Source organism: Dipodomys ordii, unplaced genomic scaffold, assembly GCF_000151885.1.
Source record: "Dipodomys ordii isolate 6190 unplaced genomic scaffold, Dord_2.0 Scaffold99, whole genome shotgun sequence".
In the NCBI taxonomy this organism is placed as follows: Eukaryota; Metazoa; Chordata; class Mammalia; order Rodentia; family Heteromyidae; genus Dipodomys; species Dipodomys ordii.
In genome coordinates, this window is record NW_012267315.1 from 1,894,704 (window position 1) to 1,914,126 (window position 19,423).

At 39.1% G+C, this 19,423-nt stretch overlaps 1 protein-coding gene across 1 annotated transcript in view; it reads right to left on the reverse strand.

The window, feature by feature from the left end:
* Trank1 (tetratricopeptide repeat and ankyrin repeat containing 1) overlaps positions 1–19,423 on the reverse strand; it is an 83,334-nt gene that overhangs the window by 32,776 nt on the left and 31,135 nt on the right. The window contains exons 10-13 of the mRNA XM_013027032.1: positions 13,223–13,384; positions 7,136–7,390; positions 5,424–5,600; positions 1,897–4,785 (exon numbers count right to left, since the gene is read on the reverse strand). Of these exons, the coding sequence (XP_012882486.1) occupies positions 1,897–4,785; positions 5,424–5,600; positions 7,136–7,390; positions 13,223–13,384 (3,483 nt within the window). The remainder of the gene's footprint in view (positions 1–1,896; positions 4,786–5,423; positions 5,601–7,135; positions 7,391–13,222; positions 13,385–19,423) is intronic.

Here is a 19,423-nt window from a genome sequence, read left to right on the forward strand (position 1 = left end):
AACCAAAGGAAGAGGCTGCAATGCTTGGTAAGAAATGTACGCATTATCCTGCCCATGTAATTGTAACCCCTCTGTACAGTATGTTCACAAATAAAATCATATTAAATTAAAAAAAAAGAATTTCTGTCTTAAAAAAAAACACTAAAAGCTGGTCTCCAGTGGCTCATACCTATAATCCTAGTTACTCAGGAGAGGCTGATATCTGAGGATCACAGTTCAAAGCCAGCCCAGGCAGTAAAGTCCATGAGACTCTTATCTCCAATAAACTACACAGAAAAAGCTGGAAGTGGTACTGTGGCTCAAAGTGGTAAGGCACTAGCCTTGAGTGGAAGAGCTCAGAAACAGAACTCAGGCCCTGAGTTCAAGCCCCACATCTGACAAAAAAAAAAAAGAAACTAACATATAGGGGAAATATCTACTAAACAATATTTATTCATTATATATCAATAAATATTATGTAATATCCAGGTATAATACACATTTTAAAAAGATCAGAAGGAAATAAATGTGAGAAGCTACAATAAATAAAATCAGCAAAGGATTTTAAAAGAGTATTTGTAAATAATCTTATAAATCAATAAGAAAAGAACCCATTAGAAAAGTAAGCAAAGAATAAGAACAAGCAATTTACAGAAGAATACAGGTCCAGTAAACAAACACATTATGAGACCTTATCTCAAGGAAGCAAAAACTAAAATCACTGACAGATGTCATTTTACACTCACTAGGAGTAAAACAGGAATGAACAAATCTGGGAATACACTATAGATTCAAAGAGATTTGCTTAAGAAGTTACAGTCCAGAATCATGTCACACTAAGAATTTGATAGCAACCTAATATCCACAACTGGAAAATGGATAGAGAATAGTCATAAAATGTAATGGTACAGTCATAAAATGTAATGCTAACCAGAGTAGAGATGTATGAACTAGAACACCATGTTATCAACCTGTAGAAGTTTCAATAACAACATCTGGCAAAAAATACAGTTGTATTAACATGGTAGTGCATTCCTGTAATTCCAACCTTCCAGTGACAAAGGCAGAAAGATTCAGAGTCTACAGTTAGCCAAGGACTTTTTTGAGACACTTCTCCAAAAGTAAAGGGTATGAGTGTAGCACAGTAATAGAGCACTTACCTAACATACCAAAGCCTCAGCACCTCCTCTGCTCCCCCCGACCCAACCCTCGCTGCACCAAAACCCCACAGTTGGAGAAAGATACATATGGCATGACCTTAAAGTAATACTCTTGATTATTTAGTTGTAGGATATAGGATGAGAATTTGTGAGCATCTATAAAACCATCAAGGAAATATTCCGGTATTGGTGTCCTATTACTTAAACCTTTTGTGCTTCAGTTTCCTCCTATCTACAACTGGTACATTGTCTACCGTGTAGTGTTGTGAAGACTAAGTGTCATTATTGTTTGTGAACTGATTAGCATCATGCCTGGCACAGCGAAAAGGCATAACTGAGAAAAACACTAAAAACACTGGAGTGTGAGCTATCTCCTACTATCACCTTTTTTGGTTCTCTTTTGGAGAACAGCTGCTTTAAGAATTAATGACCTATAACTGGCATATTATTTTACATAGATTAAGTAAGTTTGAAAGTGATTTAAATGTTCCTCTGAAATGTTTTCATGTCATGTGAAACCCATTAAGATATGACTATTTAAAGATCGACTTCTGCCTAACCACATCTTACATGATTAAATTACAAATCTTACAGAAGCTGTAAGATCTCTTGTTCACAAACATATACTAGCAACTCCAAAACATGTCTCATACTTCAGCTGCAAAAATATAACAAGAGCTAGCCCTCAGCTTCAAAAGCAGCTCAAGGTCAATACCAAAGCACCTCACCAGCATTAGATCCAAAGGCCTAGACTTACCAGAATGAGACCTGTAATTCTGGTACAGCTGGTAGATTCTCTTGGGTTTCCGAACAGCACACTGTTTATCTACCGTATTTCTGCTGGCATAGTGGAACAGAGATCGAAGATCACTAAAACGGAAGGCCACACCCTTCATTATGCTCTGGGCTGTATCTCCAGTAAGGAACATGGCATTTGGGTCATTAATGCATTTCATCAGCAGGGCCAGCTCAGCTTGGGTGAAGTCCTGAACCTCATCACCATAGAGTTCATGGATGGACCAAGGGAGTAACTTGAGCTTTGACAGCCTCTGGGACAAATTATACAGAACATCCTCTTCATCAAAATACCCTTTCTGGGATCTGATCTGCTGATAAAGACAGAAGAGACTGTAGATCTCACTCCGGTCTTCCTTGAAATTGGGGGATCGTTTCCTCCCTAATTTTTTATATGCTTCTTCAGTGAGTCTCCCATCAGGGGAGCTAAGAGCTTCAAAAGAACCCTTCAGAAAAGATTTTATTTCTTTCCAAATCAATGCAGGATTGTAGGAAGTTTTTCCTTTGACCATTTTGGGCCATATCTCATTAGTGAACACTTCAAATGTCACATATATCCGAGGATCACTGTCACCTGAACGTGCTTCTGCAGATTTATCCTCCTCACTATTGTCCCCATCTGCCTCAGCCTCCTCTTCATCTTCTTGCCAAATGGGGATATTCAACTCTTCCTGTGTGGACCATCCCAATATGCTTCTCTTCAAACTGCCATCTTCATTTCTCATAAAAAATGGTTTGGGTAGAGAGGCATCAAGCAAAAGAAGGAGCTGTTTTGAAGTAACAAACAGAGGAAAGTTCTCATCCTTCAGATCCTGAAGTTTGTGGACACTGGAATCCAGTGGTTTGTAGTGACTAGTGGCCTTGGTAGACTTGGAAAGCTCAATAAAACTTCTTTGTACTTCCTGGCATAGGACATGGTTCTTGGTTACAAATATCTGGTGTAGATGCTCCAGCTGTTGGGGATGTTCTGGTACATACTCTTCTTCCAGTTGGCCACCTTCTGCAAGCTCCACTCCAGCTCCTGCTACACAAGACTCACTCTCTTGCTCCTCATCTATGCTTTCTACTGTTTCCGATTTGAAAAAACATTCCTCTTCTTCATTTTCTTCCTTACATGGGTCCTCCTTTCCAGCATCCTCTTCTAATTTTCTCTTTGGCAAGACCTGTTTGGCCAGCAATGGGCTTCCTGCCTGATCAGCTTTTTCCCAGTAAGTGTGAAATTTCTTCCATAACCTGTACAAACAGCAGGTTGTCTTCCCAGTGCCACTCCTCCCAATGAGGATGATGGGCTCCAGTGGCCTGGGGTTGAGGTTGATCACTTCATATTCAAGTTCGCCCACTCGGAAGGGGTACTCCATGGTTGCTGTCATATCATTGAGGATGTTGAAGGCCATGTTGGTGCTGAAGTTGTGGAACTTCATGATGTTATACTCTGTCTCCACAGCACTAGCCGGTGGAAAATACTCAGGATCCACATACTGCCTCTTCTTCTCTGCCTCTGTGTCCTCCACATAGCAGCGAGGTATTCGCTTTTGGATTTTCATGTTTGCTGACACTTGGCCTTTGTTGATACCCTTTAGCTTCTTACGCAAGACACAGGACAAACCTCGGTTGTAGGCACTACAGATGGCCATGATGGAATCTGAAAGCTTGCAATGATCTAAGACAATGTCCCAGATCCGGATGATTTCTGTGTAGACTCTCCCTGACTTCTCCATGGAGCATGTTTTCCGATCTGTAGCAACAACCTTCTCTGGGTTCTCACTACATCTAGGAGAAAAGTCAATGGCAAGCTCCCACAGCATCCGGGCTCCTCTATCCAGCTTTGCTTCAAAGAGCTGGATGTCTCCTTTAGAGTGCTTCAGTCGTTTCTGCAAGCTCTGGGTCCACTCACCATTACCCAGCTGCTGGATGGTAAAGATTACTTTCTTTTTTAAGACCTTGGTCATCATCTTACTGGACAGCTTTTTTAACATTTCTGAAGTGCATTCAATCTCCCAGGTCATGTTATCAAAGTCCTGCAGGCAATCCTCAATGTCTTGCATGCTCTGGTTGTCCTGGTCATCACTGCCCTCCCTCCCTCTGTTACCATTAGGAACAAGCTGTGAGGCCCCAGACCCTACCTGAATAGCTCCTTCCTTGGCCTCTGGGACAGCAGAATTGTTCCTACTACAATCAGAACTTCCCACATTCGAAGTTTGCTGGAGTTTATCTTTCTTTCCTTTCATGCCAGTTCCTACCTCAAGAGGCTCAGAGTGCTGAGGGCAGTCCTCTGAGGGAGACATATCCAATTCAACCTGCTGAATCAAAACTGTGATGTCTTGCACAAGGCGATCTCTCAGGGAGAGGGGCCTGGTGGCTTCAGGTTCCTGCCTGCCCACCTGGGTATCAGGGAGAATTTCCCAGATATTAGAAACTGTGGCTCCTGCAGAGAGGGTTCTAGCAGAGATGTCACATGGTAGTGACTTGAAGGAACCCTGGGACTTGAGCTGAGACATATGACAAGGGGCAGAAGGCTTCGAGAGCTTCCCAAAGTGGGCAGCAGAATCTTGCCGGCTCTTCCGCTTGCTTTCTGTTAGTGCTTTGTTCCAGGCCAAAAGCAGGGCATCATTCTTCTTAATCCGGTACCGAGCATCTTTGCCTTCTTTATTCTTCAGGTTAAAGTTGATGTCAAACTTCACCAGCAAGTCGACCAGCTTCTTTGTACGCTTCAGCATGCCTTTCTGGAAGAGGAGGTGCATCAGTGTGTTCCCATTGCTATCCTGGATATTCGGGTTCAGGTAGTAAAATTCCGCAGGGTTAGACCAAAATAAGTCCAACAGGTGACTGAGGAAGTTAAAGCCAATGTCAGCTGAAAGATAAAAAAAAATACTGTGAATGCAGAGTCATTCTTCTCAGGAGACAGAAGACTGGGTTTGAGAGAGGTCAACTTATAACACTGACATCCTCCAAGGATTTGATACCCATTAAATAACCCAATGCTCTCAACCAAAGTGACTTGACCCATGGAACTTCTGACCATGTCTGGAGACAGCCTAACTGTCACAATCAGGAAAGTTGGCAGCCAATAGGTACAGGGCAGGGATGCTTCTGAACAGCCTGGTTTGCACAAGTAAGCTCCTTAAAAAATATTACCCAGCCCAAATGTGATAGTACCTCCTGAACTAACTTTATGATATTCTAGAGCAAGATCCTTTTTGTAAGGATTCTTGAAAATGATGTAAATAAATGGAACTATTTATCAGCAACAGACAAGCAACTTTGGAATTTAAAAATCCTCATTGTATCTACTTATTGTTCACCATATTGATCACTTCCCCCCAACTTCATGTTATGAGAGAGAGGCTAGAAGATATGGGCAGGTATGAACAAGAAATAGTCTTTTTTCATATAACTTTTTCCCAAATGGCAAGACCAAAAAGCAAAGCATCAGTTCTAATATCCAGCTTCTGCCTCAAGAAAAAAGACTGCATATAGAATAGAGCTTACCATTGATATCTAGAAAGATGTGGAGTGCAGCATGTAAAGGAGTATCACCTTCTGTGAGAGAAATACCACGAGGGTCTGCACCCTTGGTCAAAAGAAGAAAAGCCAACTCAAAGTCCTTGTGTCTCAGGCACATGAGAAGTGGCCTCCCCTGGTTCTCCTGGAGGCCCTCTGGCAGGGCTAAAAAGGCAGAAGAGATGGTACCATGAGATCTGTCCCTGGGAAGAGAGCCTGTCTCATTGAGGTGAGGAGGTTGCTCCTGCCATTAAGTTGCTGACTTGACTACTACTACCACTGCTTCTACTACCACCATTTTTGGGAAGCATCCTTCCCAGTGTTCTTGGGATACATGGGCCATGTCACTCTCACCTTTCCTGTCCTATCTTCTTATCCCACTACAGGACTCTAGTTCATACCATGAACTGCTTCACTGGGGAAAGGACAGAGCACACAAAAAAGAACACTCTAATGGTTCCTAACACCATTCTTAGCATAGTCAGTAATCAGCACTTGAGCATACTTGCTAATCCTCTGCTTCTACTAAGCTTCTACCCTTCATAGTCATCTTCCTTGATACCTCTCAACCCCCTACACAATCTTCCTTTGAACTCAATCTACACATCCCTCTGCACTACAGCCTCCCTAGCCTCCACTTGAAGGCAGTACAACCCAGTAGTTCTGCAACTCTTCCTGTATTCCTAAAGCAGCTGTGTGCCTTTGGGGACCTGGTTCCTAGCATTTGATCCTAGGAGATGCTTGGTAAGTGCTGGCTGAGTCAAAAAAACAAACTATATATTCAATGGCAATAGTTTTGAAGCAAAGAAAGTAGCTCTGCATGTAAAGAAGGAACATGAAAAAAATAAATTGTATAACGCACTCCATCTACCTCCTATATAAAGGCTTTATTTATACTGTGGGTAGAGGCTTTACACTGTGGTGGCACTTTAAAGGTTGAAACCCAATATGCTACAGTTCTTTACATAGAAAAAGTAAGTAAAAAACACACAGCTAAGGTACTCTCCTAAGATCCTATGAAACATTAACTCATTTAATATTCAGCCCTAAGAAAGACAAATTATTATATTCTAGTTTCATAAGTGAGGTGAAGGCATGAACAGCATGGCCAAGGGCATACATTAAGTAGTAGTTTGATGAGTAGGGATGCTGAGAGTGAGTGTAGCAGGAGGCTTGTGTTTTTAAGTTATTTTAAAAATGAAATTCAATCTACCAAGGTATCTATATACTCTAGATATATACCTGGCCATTAGTGATTGTTCTGATTAAAGCAGCAGATGTTTCTACTCAGCAACTAATTAGATATTTCTCTAAAATCAGGCTTCAAATTCTAAGCTATTGATTAGAAAAGAATGGCACAGAATTACGAAGAGCCACACAATATATCCAAGACAGGGAAAAGTCTAGTTAGAAGCCAGATGGATTTGACCACTATGGGTTGAATCAAAGCCAAGGACCCTCCACATAACTTGTTTCCTACATAAGAGGGAAAGACACAAGGGTTAATGGAATTCAGGAAAAAATGTAGGGTTTCTACAGGACATTATGAGGCGTTGCTCCATCACTGTTTCAAAACAAGAAGATACAAGGGAGACAATGAGGCAGAATTTCATAATGTTTCTAAAAGCAAGGGAAAACCAAATTGTACCCTAGACAACTCAGAGACAACTCCTTAATGCTCTTTATCCAGGCCATCTTACCTCCACTGTCTATCAGACAACCTAGCAGCTGTGTCTTCCGTTGGTCCCAGACACTGAGGTGGGGGATGACTGTGCAAATGTCCAAGTCTGAAAGGTTGCAGTCTTTGATGAGGCAATCTCCAAGTGGTGGCTCCCCACTCACTTTTCGAGTCAGCAGCAAAAGTACTTCAGGCCATTTCTGGTTTTCCAGTAAGAACTTAATGAAGGTGTTGGCACAATCTTGATTAATGTCACAGATCAAATCAGGAGGAATTTCTTTCAAAAATAAAAATAAAACACATTCTAAAAGAAGTTCACATGATTTCTCTCTTCCTCCCAACTTCAACTCAACATAGATTACAGCCAATATTTCTGTATACTAAAAAGCTTAAAGCTCTTAAAAATAAACATTTTTACTTACTCTAAGCAAGTACCTAATTAGTTTGGGCAAGTTACTTAACAACAAATGAACATCAACACACGCATTGACTTCATAAACTTCTAGAGGTTAAAACCCTCCTAGGGAGAACACAGAACCTCTGCCCCAGAGACAGAAAAACGATGATTGTGTCTGAAAGCACAATGCCTGAGTTTGGCACAAATACTTGTCAGGTAAAACTCTGACTCAAATTTTCACAATATTAATATTATACCTTGTTTATAAACGTATGGAATACTGGGAGATAACATAGAATAATTAAAAAGTCAAGAGGTAGGGTAACAAAGAGGAGATGATCTATCCCTCAATTCTTAACTTTGTAATCTGACCTGTATTTCCATCTGATCTTTGAGTTCTAGAAACACAGTAATGGTTAGCCTTTTCATACTGCTGGTGAAAGGGGGGGAATTCAAAAATTAGATCCTAAGAAAGTGAAATGATAGAAGGGGTGACAATGATTAAGATACATTGTACTCATAAACTGACATGTTGAATTGAAACCCCTTTGTACAACTATTTAAAGATAATTTTAAAGGAAAAACATAGGTCCTCAGTAAATAGAAGGCAAGATTTAGCAGATAAAAAAATAAAAATATAGGTCATCATTTAAATTTGAATTTCAAGTTAATGGATTTTTAGTATATATAATAATATATTCAGGTCACCTTTATATTAAAAATATTATTTATCTGGGATTCAAACTGTACTGGACATTCTGTATTTGATCAGACAATCTTACCAACAAGAAAGCAGGGGGAAAAACAGATGGAAAGAAGTCAAAGATTACATAAAAAGAGAAATTTATTTTGTATTTGCTAAATTTTGCTTCTCATCTTTTCCAAATTTTAAAGAATAAAAGTTAAATATAGTCTAGTCTATCATCCTATTTAAACAAGGATTAGAACACCAATGCAAAAGCAAACATTTTAGATAGAGATTTGCAGCCTTAACTCCCAGAATCTGTTCATGTATCTCTGGTAACAATACTCTTACCTTCCCACACACCTCCTGGGGTGCAGAAAGGATAGGCAACATAAACATAAACCCATCAAGACCTCCCAACCTCCTACTAAAAGGTATTGGTTCTGAGGGAAGATAGAAGTTTTGATCAAATTATTTGGGTGGAGGGTGGGGTAGGCACAGAAGTCCAAAAATGCTAGCTAAGTTACAGGTAGATACTTACCTAGATTTGTTTCCACTGAGAGTGTGAGATTAAAACTGAGGACAGATGAATTAAAAATAAGAAGAGGATGAGTCCCAGTGATGATGAAGCCAACTCTGACTTTTCTAGCATATGATCCAAAAAATCACTTTTTTGCTTTACAATTAAGCCAATATGAGTCACTTCCTTTCACAATATGGCCAGTTAAAGATCCACAGAAAAAAAAGAAAGGGAAAAATTGAGGGAAAGAGAGACCAAAGAGTTAAGTGATTGGAAACCTATTCAACTCAAAAATGATCTGGAAGATCATTAAAGACATAGAGAGCAAAAAACATGAGCATGAACAAAAAGTATTCTAGTCAGAGAAAGAAGAACCCTTATCAATATACATAATCCCTCTCAGAGAAACAAAAAGCCTGGGAACACAAACCAGAAAGACACAAAGGGAACTAATGAAGTAGTATTGCCTGTTGGTATATGCTTGTAATTCCAGCTATTTGGGAGGCAGGGATAGAAGGATCACAGTTCAAGTCCTGGCCCAGGCAAAAGTGCATAAGTATCTATCTGAAAAATAAAAATAAAATGACTATGGCTCAAATTGTTAGCAAATGCAATGTACTTAGCAAATGCAATGCCCTGAATTCAATATCCAGCTCACAAAAAGAAAAGGAATAAAAGGAGAAAAATAAGACCATTACCACCCCAGAGCCATAACAAAAACATCAAAGTATAGGCAAGAGGAAAGAAAAAGAACTTAAGGATCAATGGAATAAATTAGAAGGGCCAGAAAGGAATCCACACACCTATACCCCAAATGTACACTGGAGAAAAGAAAGTGGATCAAAGAATATATCAAAGTGGATCAAGTATCCTAATGCTTCCAGGAAATGGAAAAAATCTTACTGTAAAATGTGAAAGAATCAATAATCCAAGTAATAAAGGGGAAAATGAACTGAAAAGATACTTCTAAAAAGAAGTACAAATGAACAATAAATATACAAAGACACACTCAACATCCAGGACCATAAAGGAAATGCAAATCAAAATGACACTAAGATTCCATCTCACCCTAGTAAGAATGGCCATCATCAAACAATAACAAAAAAATAATAAATAATAATAAAATAATAACTTTTATACTCTGCTGGTGGGAATGTAAATTCGTGCAACCACTATGGAAAACAGTATAGAGGTTTCTTAAAAAATAAAAGAAGTATCCTTGTTTGTGCTCTATTGGAAAAATGCCCAGAAGTAGAATTGCTGGGTCACATGGTAATTCTATGTAGTTTCTGACCACTGTCAATAGTGCTTTCCAGAGCGGAATAAATTTACATTACCACCAACAGTGTAATAGAGTTCCTTTTTGGCCACATCCCCACCATCACATGTTATTGTTAGTTTTCTTGATAATGACCATTCTAACTGGGATGAGATGGAATCACAGTGTTATCTTGATTTGCATTTCCTTTATGAACATTATCTAGTGGCCATATTTACTTCTTCTGAGAAATCTGTAAGCCATTAGCCCATTTGTTAATTGGGTTATTGTTTCTTTGAGAGCACAAACAAGGATATACTAAAGCCACCACAACCATGTTTATTGCAGCTTTATTTACCATAGCCAAGATATGGAATCAGTCCAGATGCCCCTCAATGGATGAATGGATCAAAAAAATATGATGTATGTATACAATGGAATTCTACTCATACATCAGAAAGAATGGCATTGAACCATTCATAAGGAAATGCAAGACTTGGACAGGATTATAAATGAAGTAAACCACACCCAAAGAAGCAGTTTCCCTCATTAATGGGAACTAGAATGTGCCTATACACTAGAATGTGTGTACAAGAAAGTACACAAGGTGGCGTCCAAGCAGTTATAAATAAAGTGTAGTAGAACCTATGGAGAACACAAATAGTATAATTCTTTAGAAAGACTGAATCCAAGCCAAACAAAATGAGTACTAGGAAATAGGTACTTGTGAGGTAGGAGGGGATCAAGAGGAGAGAAGTAGAAGAATGAATGAGGGAAATGAGTAGAATTAAGGCACTAATGCATTGTATATGCCCCAGAACTAAGGAAAATAAGGGAAAGGATGGGCAGAAGGGAGGTGAAGATGTTGAAGGGATGACACAGATCAAGATGCATTGTACACATAAACTGCTTTGTTAAATGGCAGAAAAATTCAACACAACCTAAAAATTAAGAAAAGCAAATGAAGATTGAGGTTGGAAGCATGTATAAGAATGTTAAAAGGGGTGACATTGATCAAGAAGCACTGTATTCATAAACTGCTCTGTTGAATGGCAACTCTTTTGTAAAACTACCTAAAGAAAATAAAAATATATTTAAAAAGAAAAAACTAAAAGAAGCTGGGCACTGGTAGCTCATGCCTGTATTCCTAGCTAATCAGAAGACTAAGCTCTACGGATTATGGTTCAAAGCCAGCCCAGGCAGAAAGTCTGTTGAGACTCTGATCTCCAATTGATTGCCAAAAAGTAGAAGTGGAGCTGTAGCTCAAGTATCAGAGTGCTAATCTTTAACCAAAAAAAAAAAAAGCTCAAGGACAGTGCCCAGGCCATGCATTCAAACCCAGGCCCAGCACTGAAAAAAAAAGAAACTACCCTACAATACAGCAATATCACTCCTGGGCAATTACAAGAAGGAATGAGATAATAGAAGCACCTGCATGCCCATGTTCTCTAAAGCACTAGTCACAATAGCCAAGCTTATGGAAATGACTCAGGTTCCCTATAACTGATGAATGGGTCAAGAAAATGTGATGCACACACAAATATACACAGATACACGGGCACACACATGCAGACACACATACACACACAGAGAAAGAATGGAGTATTATTCGGCCATAAAGAAGAATGAAATTATATCACTTACAGGGAAACGGATAACCTCCATACTAAGAAAAGTAAACTAGGTTCTCCCCTCATCTGTGGATACTAGACCCAAAATAAACATACATGAACATATACAGTGTCTTATACATATGCGATCAATCTGACTAAAAGTATGATATATGCATGTGTGAGACACTATAGTGAAGCCACTTTGAACAACTGATTTTGCATTTTAACAAAAATGTATATTAGGAAGCTGAAACACATCCTGTCTGAGGAACTAGTTATGGGAACAGGTAAACAGAGATGATGAAATAAGGTAAATATGGTCAAAATGCTTAATGTGCATATATGAAAAGAGAACAATTAAGTTTGCTGAGATTAGTTTAGAAAGTGGGGAAAAGAGATACTGATAAAAGGGGTGATTCTGATCAAGAAGCGTTGTATGCTCCTATACAACTAATTGATGCTAATTTTTTAAAAATACTCAAAGGCTCCCTAGAAGTAGTTTGTACAGAATGTCTACATCTAATAAATCTCATGCAAGAGAGTCTTGAGTGGGCCATTTATCTTTGACATACTCCTACACAAAAAAGAAAAGCCAATCATAACAACCTAATTTGTCTCCATTTGTCCTAACAGTTAATGAGTATTATACACAGACTAAGTGCTAGACTTCCATACCTTCCTGAGATTGGTCCCTAGATGAGGCAAAGATGGCAAGACTAAAGTTTAGGATGTAACTAGCCCAAGGTCACAGATTAAGCAAATGGTAGAGCCAAAACTCAAATGCAAAACTTCAATCCTCAAAACATTATGATCTGGGGCTGGGAAGATGGCTCAGTGGTAGAGTGCTTGCCTTGCATACATGAGGCCCTGGGTTCAATTCCTCAGCACCAAATACGCAGAAAAAGCCGGAAGTGGCGCTGTGGTTCAACTGGTAGAGCGCTCACCTTGAGCTGAAGAGCTGAGGGATAGCTCCGAGGCCCAGAGCTCAAGCCCCACGACCGACAAAAAAAAAAAAAAAAAAGATCTGATAACAACCTAAAATCACTTTTCACTGAAGAACTTTCTGTGTTGTTTAAGTATTTTACATATATCTACATTACTTTCATTTGTATAAATTAATAAAGATATTGTAAAAGTTTTTGTTTTGTGGTTCTGGGGAGATCAAATGCAGACCTCAGGCATATTAAGCATCTGTTTAACCACTGAGCTATAGCCCTTAGGCAAAAAGTTTATTTTGGTTGTTTTGGTTTAGGGAAGTACTGGGGTTTGAACTTGGGACACTGTACATGCTAAACAGTCTACTTCTTGAGCCATGCCTTATCCCTTTTTATTACTTTAGTTATTTTTTAATAGGTTCTTGTGTTTTGGTCTGAGACAACTTCAAACCAAGATCCTTCTACTTAAACTCTGCATATAGCTAAGAAGACATGCACATGCCATCTTACCTGGCTTGTCTGTTAAGATGAAATCTCTCTGACTTTTGGCCTATATGAACCTCAAATGAGCATCCTCCTAGTCTCTACCTCCAAAGAGCTGGGATGATGAGCATGAACCACCATACTCAGCCCTACTAGTAGAATGTTTTTAATTAGCATAAATCATCTTTAACACAGCTGAAAGTTGTGAAGAAAAATACCTTGCAGAGAAGAAAGAAGGTGTAAGAACCTCTGAACTACTTCTTCCTTCAGAAAATTGTTATGCAATAACCAGTTTCCTGAGTTCATGCACTGCACCAGCTGCTCAGAAGTCTTCCGGAAAATGTCACCATCAGTAATAGATCCATCACCATTTCTGAGTCCTGAAAAATACCACCAGGTGATGCTTCTGAATACAGATTACTGCTGTGGGATATTAAACAAATACAATCCTCCTCTCCCCAACTGTCCATATCCTTTGCAACATGACTTTGCAACTCCTTCCATCAAGAAGTAGGGACTATTTTCCCGCTCACTCTCCTTTAGTTCTGACCTGGCTACATGATTTGGCATGGCCAACAAACTGCAGGAGATGTAACTTTTATGTCTGTTCTGAGTTTAGGGCTAAAGAAGCTTTGGAAGTTATTTCTATTGTTCTTTTGAGACCCTGGCCTCTGCCCTGAGAACAGCTATCCCCCATCTAGCCTGCTTGGATATAAGACAACATAGAATAAAGAGTAACCAACCCAGTTGTCCAGAGGTCTCAGAGATATTAGAGTCCAGCCAAGATCAGCAGTCTTTAGACATTAAAAAAATTCAATTGAGACTTTAAGAACAACCCAAACTAAATCTCTCATGTACAGGATCAAGAGCTAAATACTTTTTTATTTAAGGCATTAAGCTTTTGGGATAATTTGCTTAAATAGCCAATACAATAATTCAGGACAGTAAGTGCAGAAATGTACCTTAGTGCAATGGCAGCATCCAACTATATGCCAGACACCCAAATCTGTATGCTTTATTAGCAGTTAAATAAGGAGTAATCTCTTCAGCCAAGAAAAGTAAGACAATATCCTTTTGGTTCAAGGTAATTAAACACAGATTATATTCTCCAAAAGCACTTAGTTTGTTTTTTTTTTTTGGGGGGGGGGTCCGGTCGTGGGGCCTGAACTCTGGGCCTGGGCACTATCCCTCAGCTCTAAGGCTAGTGGTCTACCACCTGAGCCACAGAGCCACTTCCGGCTTTTTTTCTTTTTGCTTATGTGGTGCTGAGGAATCTAACCCAGGGCCTCAGGCATGCAAGGCAAGCGCTCTACCACTGAGCCACCTTCCCAGCCCCAAATGCACTTAGTTTAAGCAGATCTTACTGGACAGATAGGGGACCAAAACTGAACCTGGCTCACCTCAGAAGTACTATCTTTTCATGACTGTAAAGAGATGAATTAATGTTCAATGTCAAGTTCTACCTCAGTAGAAACACATTAAAAGACAAACTATTTGAAATGGAAGAAAAAAATTGAAAATACCCTTCTTCAAACAAGCTTCCCAACAGCAGACCCTGAGTCAAGGAGCTATGTACAAGTAGTTTATTAAGGAGTTGAAAACAAGCAAGAAGTTAAGAGAAACAGAATTTTAAAAAAAAGAGGAGGAGGAGGCCAAGTGAGGATGTGAGCTCAGGCAGTCTCGAAGAGGGTGGCTCCAGCCTAAATCCACAAAAAAGTTCTGGAGTATGAGTCATACCTCAGAGCTGTCCCCTTGCAAAGCAAGATAAATAAGTGAAATGAACTTTCGTATTCTAAGATCTATCAGTATCCAGGGCACTTCTCACTAGAAGAAATATGAGTAACACAGGCTCTGTAAGTCCAACACTCAATGAGAAGAGAAAATGTCTTAGGTGATGGCTTTTGATAGTAATAAAGAGAAATAAGGGGTCCAGCAAAGTTCCAACATTATCTGATACACATCTGTATCATATTTCTAGACCATCAAAAACATTCATACACAAACTTTTAGGGCAAACACTTCTAGAGCAAACTAACCAGTCAAGAGTTTCTGGTGGTAGGCAGAAAAATGGGGGTCTACTACAGTACCACATTTCATAGAAGATAAAAGCTGAGCTCTGAGGATCATGGTTGAAAGCCAGCTCAGGCAGGAAAGTCTGTGAGACTCATATCCAATTAACAATCAAAAAAGCCAAAACTGTAATTGTAGCTCTAGTGGCAGAGCACCAGCCTTGAGCACAAAAGCTTAGGGACAGTGCCCAAGCTCTGACTTCAAACCCCAGGACTGACGCACATGAGCACGCATGTGCACGCGCACACACACACACACACACACACAATCACCACTTTCCAAGGGCAAACTCACATTATCTTCACCTGGAAGGCTACTCTGAAATAGAAAATGTAATTGACATAACAATGTCTGGCTAGCATTACTGTGTCTTGCCTCCACCTTCATCCTAAAATACCTTTGAAGACACAGAAAACAATAACTGAAAGAATAAAAAGAACATTTTGTAAAAGGAGAACTTCCTTCATTATCAAGTAGATGAAAACTTGCTGCTCACCTCCTTGTACCATGCTATTAAAAAGCTGTTCAGAAAGATCATCTCACTCCCCAAAGAAAATTAGTTTAGTATAAAAGTCACATAAAATTGAACAGAAATGTACTTAGCTTGACAACAGAAACAATAAAATTGTAGCTGTATAATAAGTACATAATTAGATGATTTAGTTAAGAGGAAATTGTAACTTAGAGAAAACTCTAGCCATTAGGGTAATAAATCAGAGAATGTTATCAACAATATAAAAATTCATGTAAGAGAAGTTCTAAATATGACAAATGTCCTTGGAAAGCTTTGGGTAACTTGTTTGTTACTCTTAAGTTTTCTGGGGGTTTTTCCTAAATTTCCCACAATATTAATAGATAAAACATCATGATACCAAGTTTCTTATAAACTATAATAACAGATATTTTTAAAGATGGTTATTAACTAAACAATGAAATTTTAGAATGTATAAAACTATAATGTAAAAAGTATAATTATAATAATTTTGCTATTTAGGAAGTGGCACTGTGGCTCAAGTGGTAGAGTGCTAGCCTTGAGTTGAAGAGCTGGGGGACAGCTCCCAGACCCAGAGTTCAAACCCCTCAACCGACAAAAAACAAAAAATACAGCTGGACGTGGATGGCTCACGCCTGTAATCCTAGCTACTCAGGAGGCTGAGATCTGAGGATCACGGTTCAAAGCTAGCCCAGGCAGGAAAGTCCACCAGACTCTTATTTCCAATAAACCACTAGAAAACCGGAAGTGGCACTGTGGCTCAAGTGGTAGAACGCTCACCTTGAGCTGATGCGCTCAGGGACAGCGCCCAGGCCCAGAGTTCAAGCCCCACAGCCGACAAAATAAATAAATACATAAAATAAACAAAAAAAAACCTGTTGGCACATGTGAAGTTAAAGGTGAGGAAAAAAAAACAATAATTTTGTTACATAAATTGTTTTTAAATGTTTCTATAATAATCATATTAAGAAAATATACATAAGTAGATTTGAAATTAAAATTGAAAAGGCTCTCCTGATGTTGCTACAATGCTCAAAAGTATTAGAAAAAATAAATCTTAAAAAGATTACATTTTTGCCCAAAATCTTTCTTTCAAAGTACAAAATGCAAAACTAGTAGTTTTATTGCACACAATTTCATCAGGCTAAAGTAACATATTAATCTAATTTTTATAAAATAAAAATGGTTAACTATAAATGCTTGAAATATAAAAAGACTAATGACCAATTCATAAATGCATTAATTATTTTCCGGGAAGGTAGATTTGTTGAAAGTCAGTATTCTATTTCCTACATTACATACATTCTCTTAAAAAGAACTTTAAACATCTAGCTCTGTTTCAGTGGCTTGGATCTATACTCACTTGAAAAGGCAAAGCACTAGTGAACCAGAGACAATGCAAGCCGCAGTGAGACAAAAGCTCCATCCAATCTTGTTCTTGGTCCTAAAGAAAGAGCTGAGCAGGAACAGCTACTAGAGAAAATGAACATGTTGCCCTCTGGTGGTGGCCATCAAAAGGCAGGAAAAGATAATTCTGTAATCTTGACTATTTTTTAAGATGAAACTTTGCTATTCAAAGTGGTCACCACTTTGGCAATAAGTGAGTCTGAGTTTGCTCTAAATCTTCTGAATCAAAATCCGAATCTTAATAGGCTCCCAATAGATGTGTCCATGTCAATATTGAGAAAGTTCCTGTTTAGAGAATAGCAAAACTCTGCCTAAAGAATATTTATTTCTTAAGCCTTTTGTTCCCATCCAGATGTCATAAGCATCACTAACTAAAGAGATCAGCAGAGTACAGAGAACTTCAGAAAGAAGAAAAAATGAATAAATTGTCTGAGTATAAAACACTCATGTCCTAATGGTGCTGTACTCGGGACCATAGTCATTAAGTCAGTCAGACTACTCAAGAATGAAGGTACAAACATTTTAGCAGCAGCTCCTCCCAAAGAAGAGGCCTCTTTCTGTCCTCTGAGGGTACACAACAGATTAAGTCCTATAAAACAAAGTAATCCATCTTCATTCTCATTGCCCAAGGCCCTTTTCTTTGACTCTCCCACCATCTAAGGGGACTAAAGTCTAAAACTACACTGACAAATATGGTGGCCAGTAGGTGATTTACATAAAAGCTAATTAAATTAAATTAAATTTTCAGTTCTTCAGATGCACCAGATGCTTCAGATGCACTGTGCTGCATGTGATTAATGACTATCACATCAGACAAGGCACGTTCAAACATTTCCATCAGAAAATTATATGGTAGGGGCTGGGAACGTGGTTCAGTGGTAGAGCGCTTGCCTTGCACGCATGAGGCCCTAGGTTCAATTCCCCAGCACCACATGAGAAAAAAGGAAAAAAGCTGGAAGTGGCACTGTGGCTCAAGTGGTAGAGCGCTAGCCTTGAGCTGAAGAGCTGAGGGACAGCACCCAGGCCCAGAGTTCAGGCCCCACAACCAGACCCCCCCCAAAAAAAATTATATGGCAGAGAGCTGATCTAGAAAGATTTGTGCATTGGGCAAAACTTACACACAAAATGTACATTTACAACCCTATGCAGTCACACAAACTTATAAGGGAGCACTGATATTTGGTACATAATCACACTCAGAAATCACACTCCAAGATTGACTTCAATAGGGGTTCTACCACTAGGAGAACTTAAGAAAAATACAAGAAGACTCCAAATTACTAGTCATCATTGTTTGGATTTATCAGTTTTCTTCACTTTTAACTTCGTGTTCCCATACAGTCTTCCAATATTCCTTTAATATGGCAAGAAAATCTTCATGGTCAATGCTTTGGAAAACTTTCACGTAATCAAACATACAATAAGAATGTCACTGAGTAATGGAGGATTTGGGCTTGATTGCCTACACATTACCCCAGCCTACCTGGTGATGTTCCAGCTAGCCTGGAATGTTAGACATTTCTTTTGTATACAGTTTTCTGCCAAGCAAGTATAGTTGAATTCTAAAGGGGCAAGCTGAAATTCTATTGAGTCTTCTCTTAGCTCCAAACCAAGACTAATGATTTAACTGGGAAAGAAGGGAAAGTGGAAGATCAAGAACCAAGATTTTTTCTAACATATTTATAAGATTATTTCTTTGTTGCTTTGTATGTCCCTCCCCCACAATATAACCTGTTTTCACTGTATTTGATGTTGGTATACTTTGTGGAGAGGAAGGGAAAAAAACAAATTGTTTAAATAGCGATACAGGTGGACCTATTGCAACAATGAGATGTACAAGACATTATGTCAAAAAACAAACTTTACAACTTTGGCGGGGGGAGGGAGGATGGGAAGGGATGGGAAGGGGAAACAAAGGAGGAGGCAACAATGCTTGATAAGAAATGTACTCATTACCTTGCCCATGTAATTGTAACCCCTCTGTACGGTATTTTCACAATAAAATTTTTAAAAATAAAAAGAACCCCTTTTGAGGGCTGGAGGGATAGCTCAGTAGAAGAGCACTTGCTTTGCCTGGCAAGGCCTGGGTATCAGGGAAAGAAAGAAAGGAAGGAAGGAAGGAAGAAAAGGAAGGAAGGAGAGAGAGAGAAAAGGAAGGAAGGAAGGAAGGAGAGAGAAAAAGAAAGGAAGGAAGGAAGGAAAGAAGGAAGGAAGGAAAGAAGAAGGAAGGAAGGGGAGGGAAGGAAGGAAGCAAAGAAGGAAGGGGAAGGAAGGAAGGAGAGAGAAAGAAAAGAAAGAAAGGAAGGAAGGAAGGGAGGGAGGGAGGGAAGGAAGGAAGGAAAGAAGGAAAGGGAGAGAAGGAAGGAAGGAGAGATAGAAAGAAAAAGGAAGGAAGGAAGGAAAGAAGGAAGGGGAGGGAAGGAAGGAAAGAAAGAACTAAAGAAAGAAA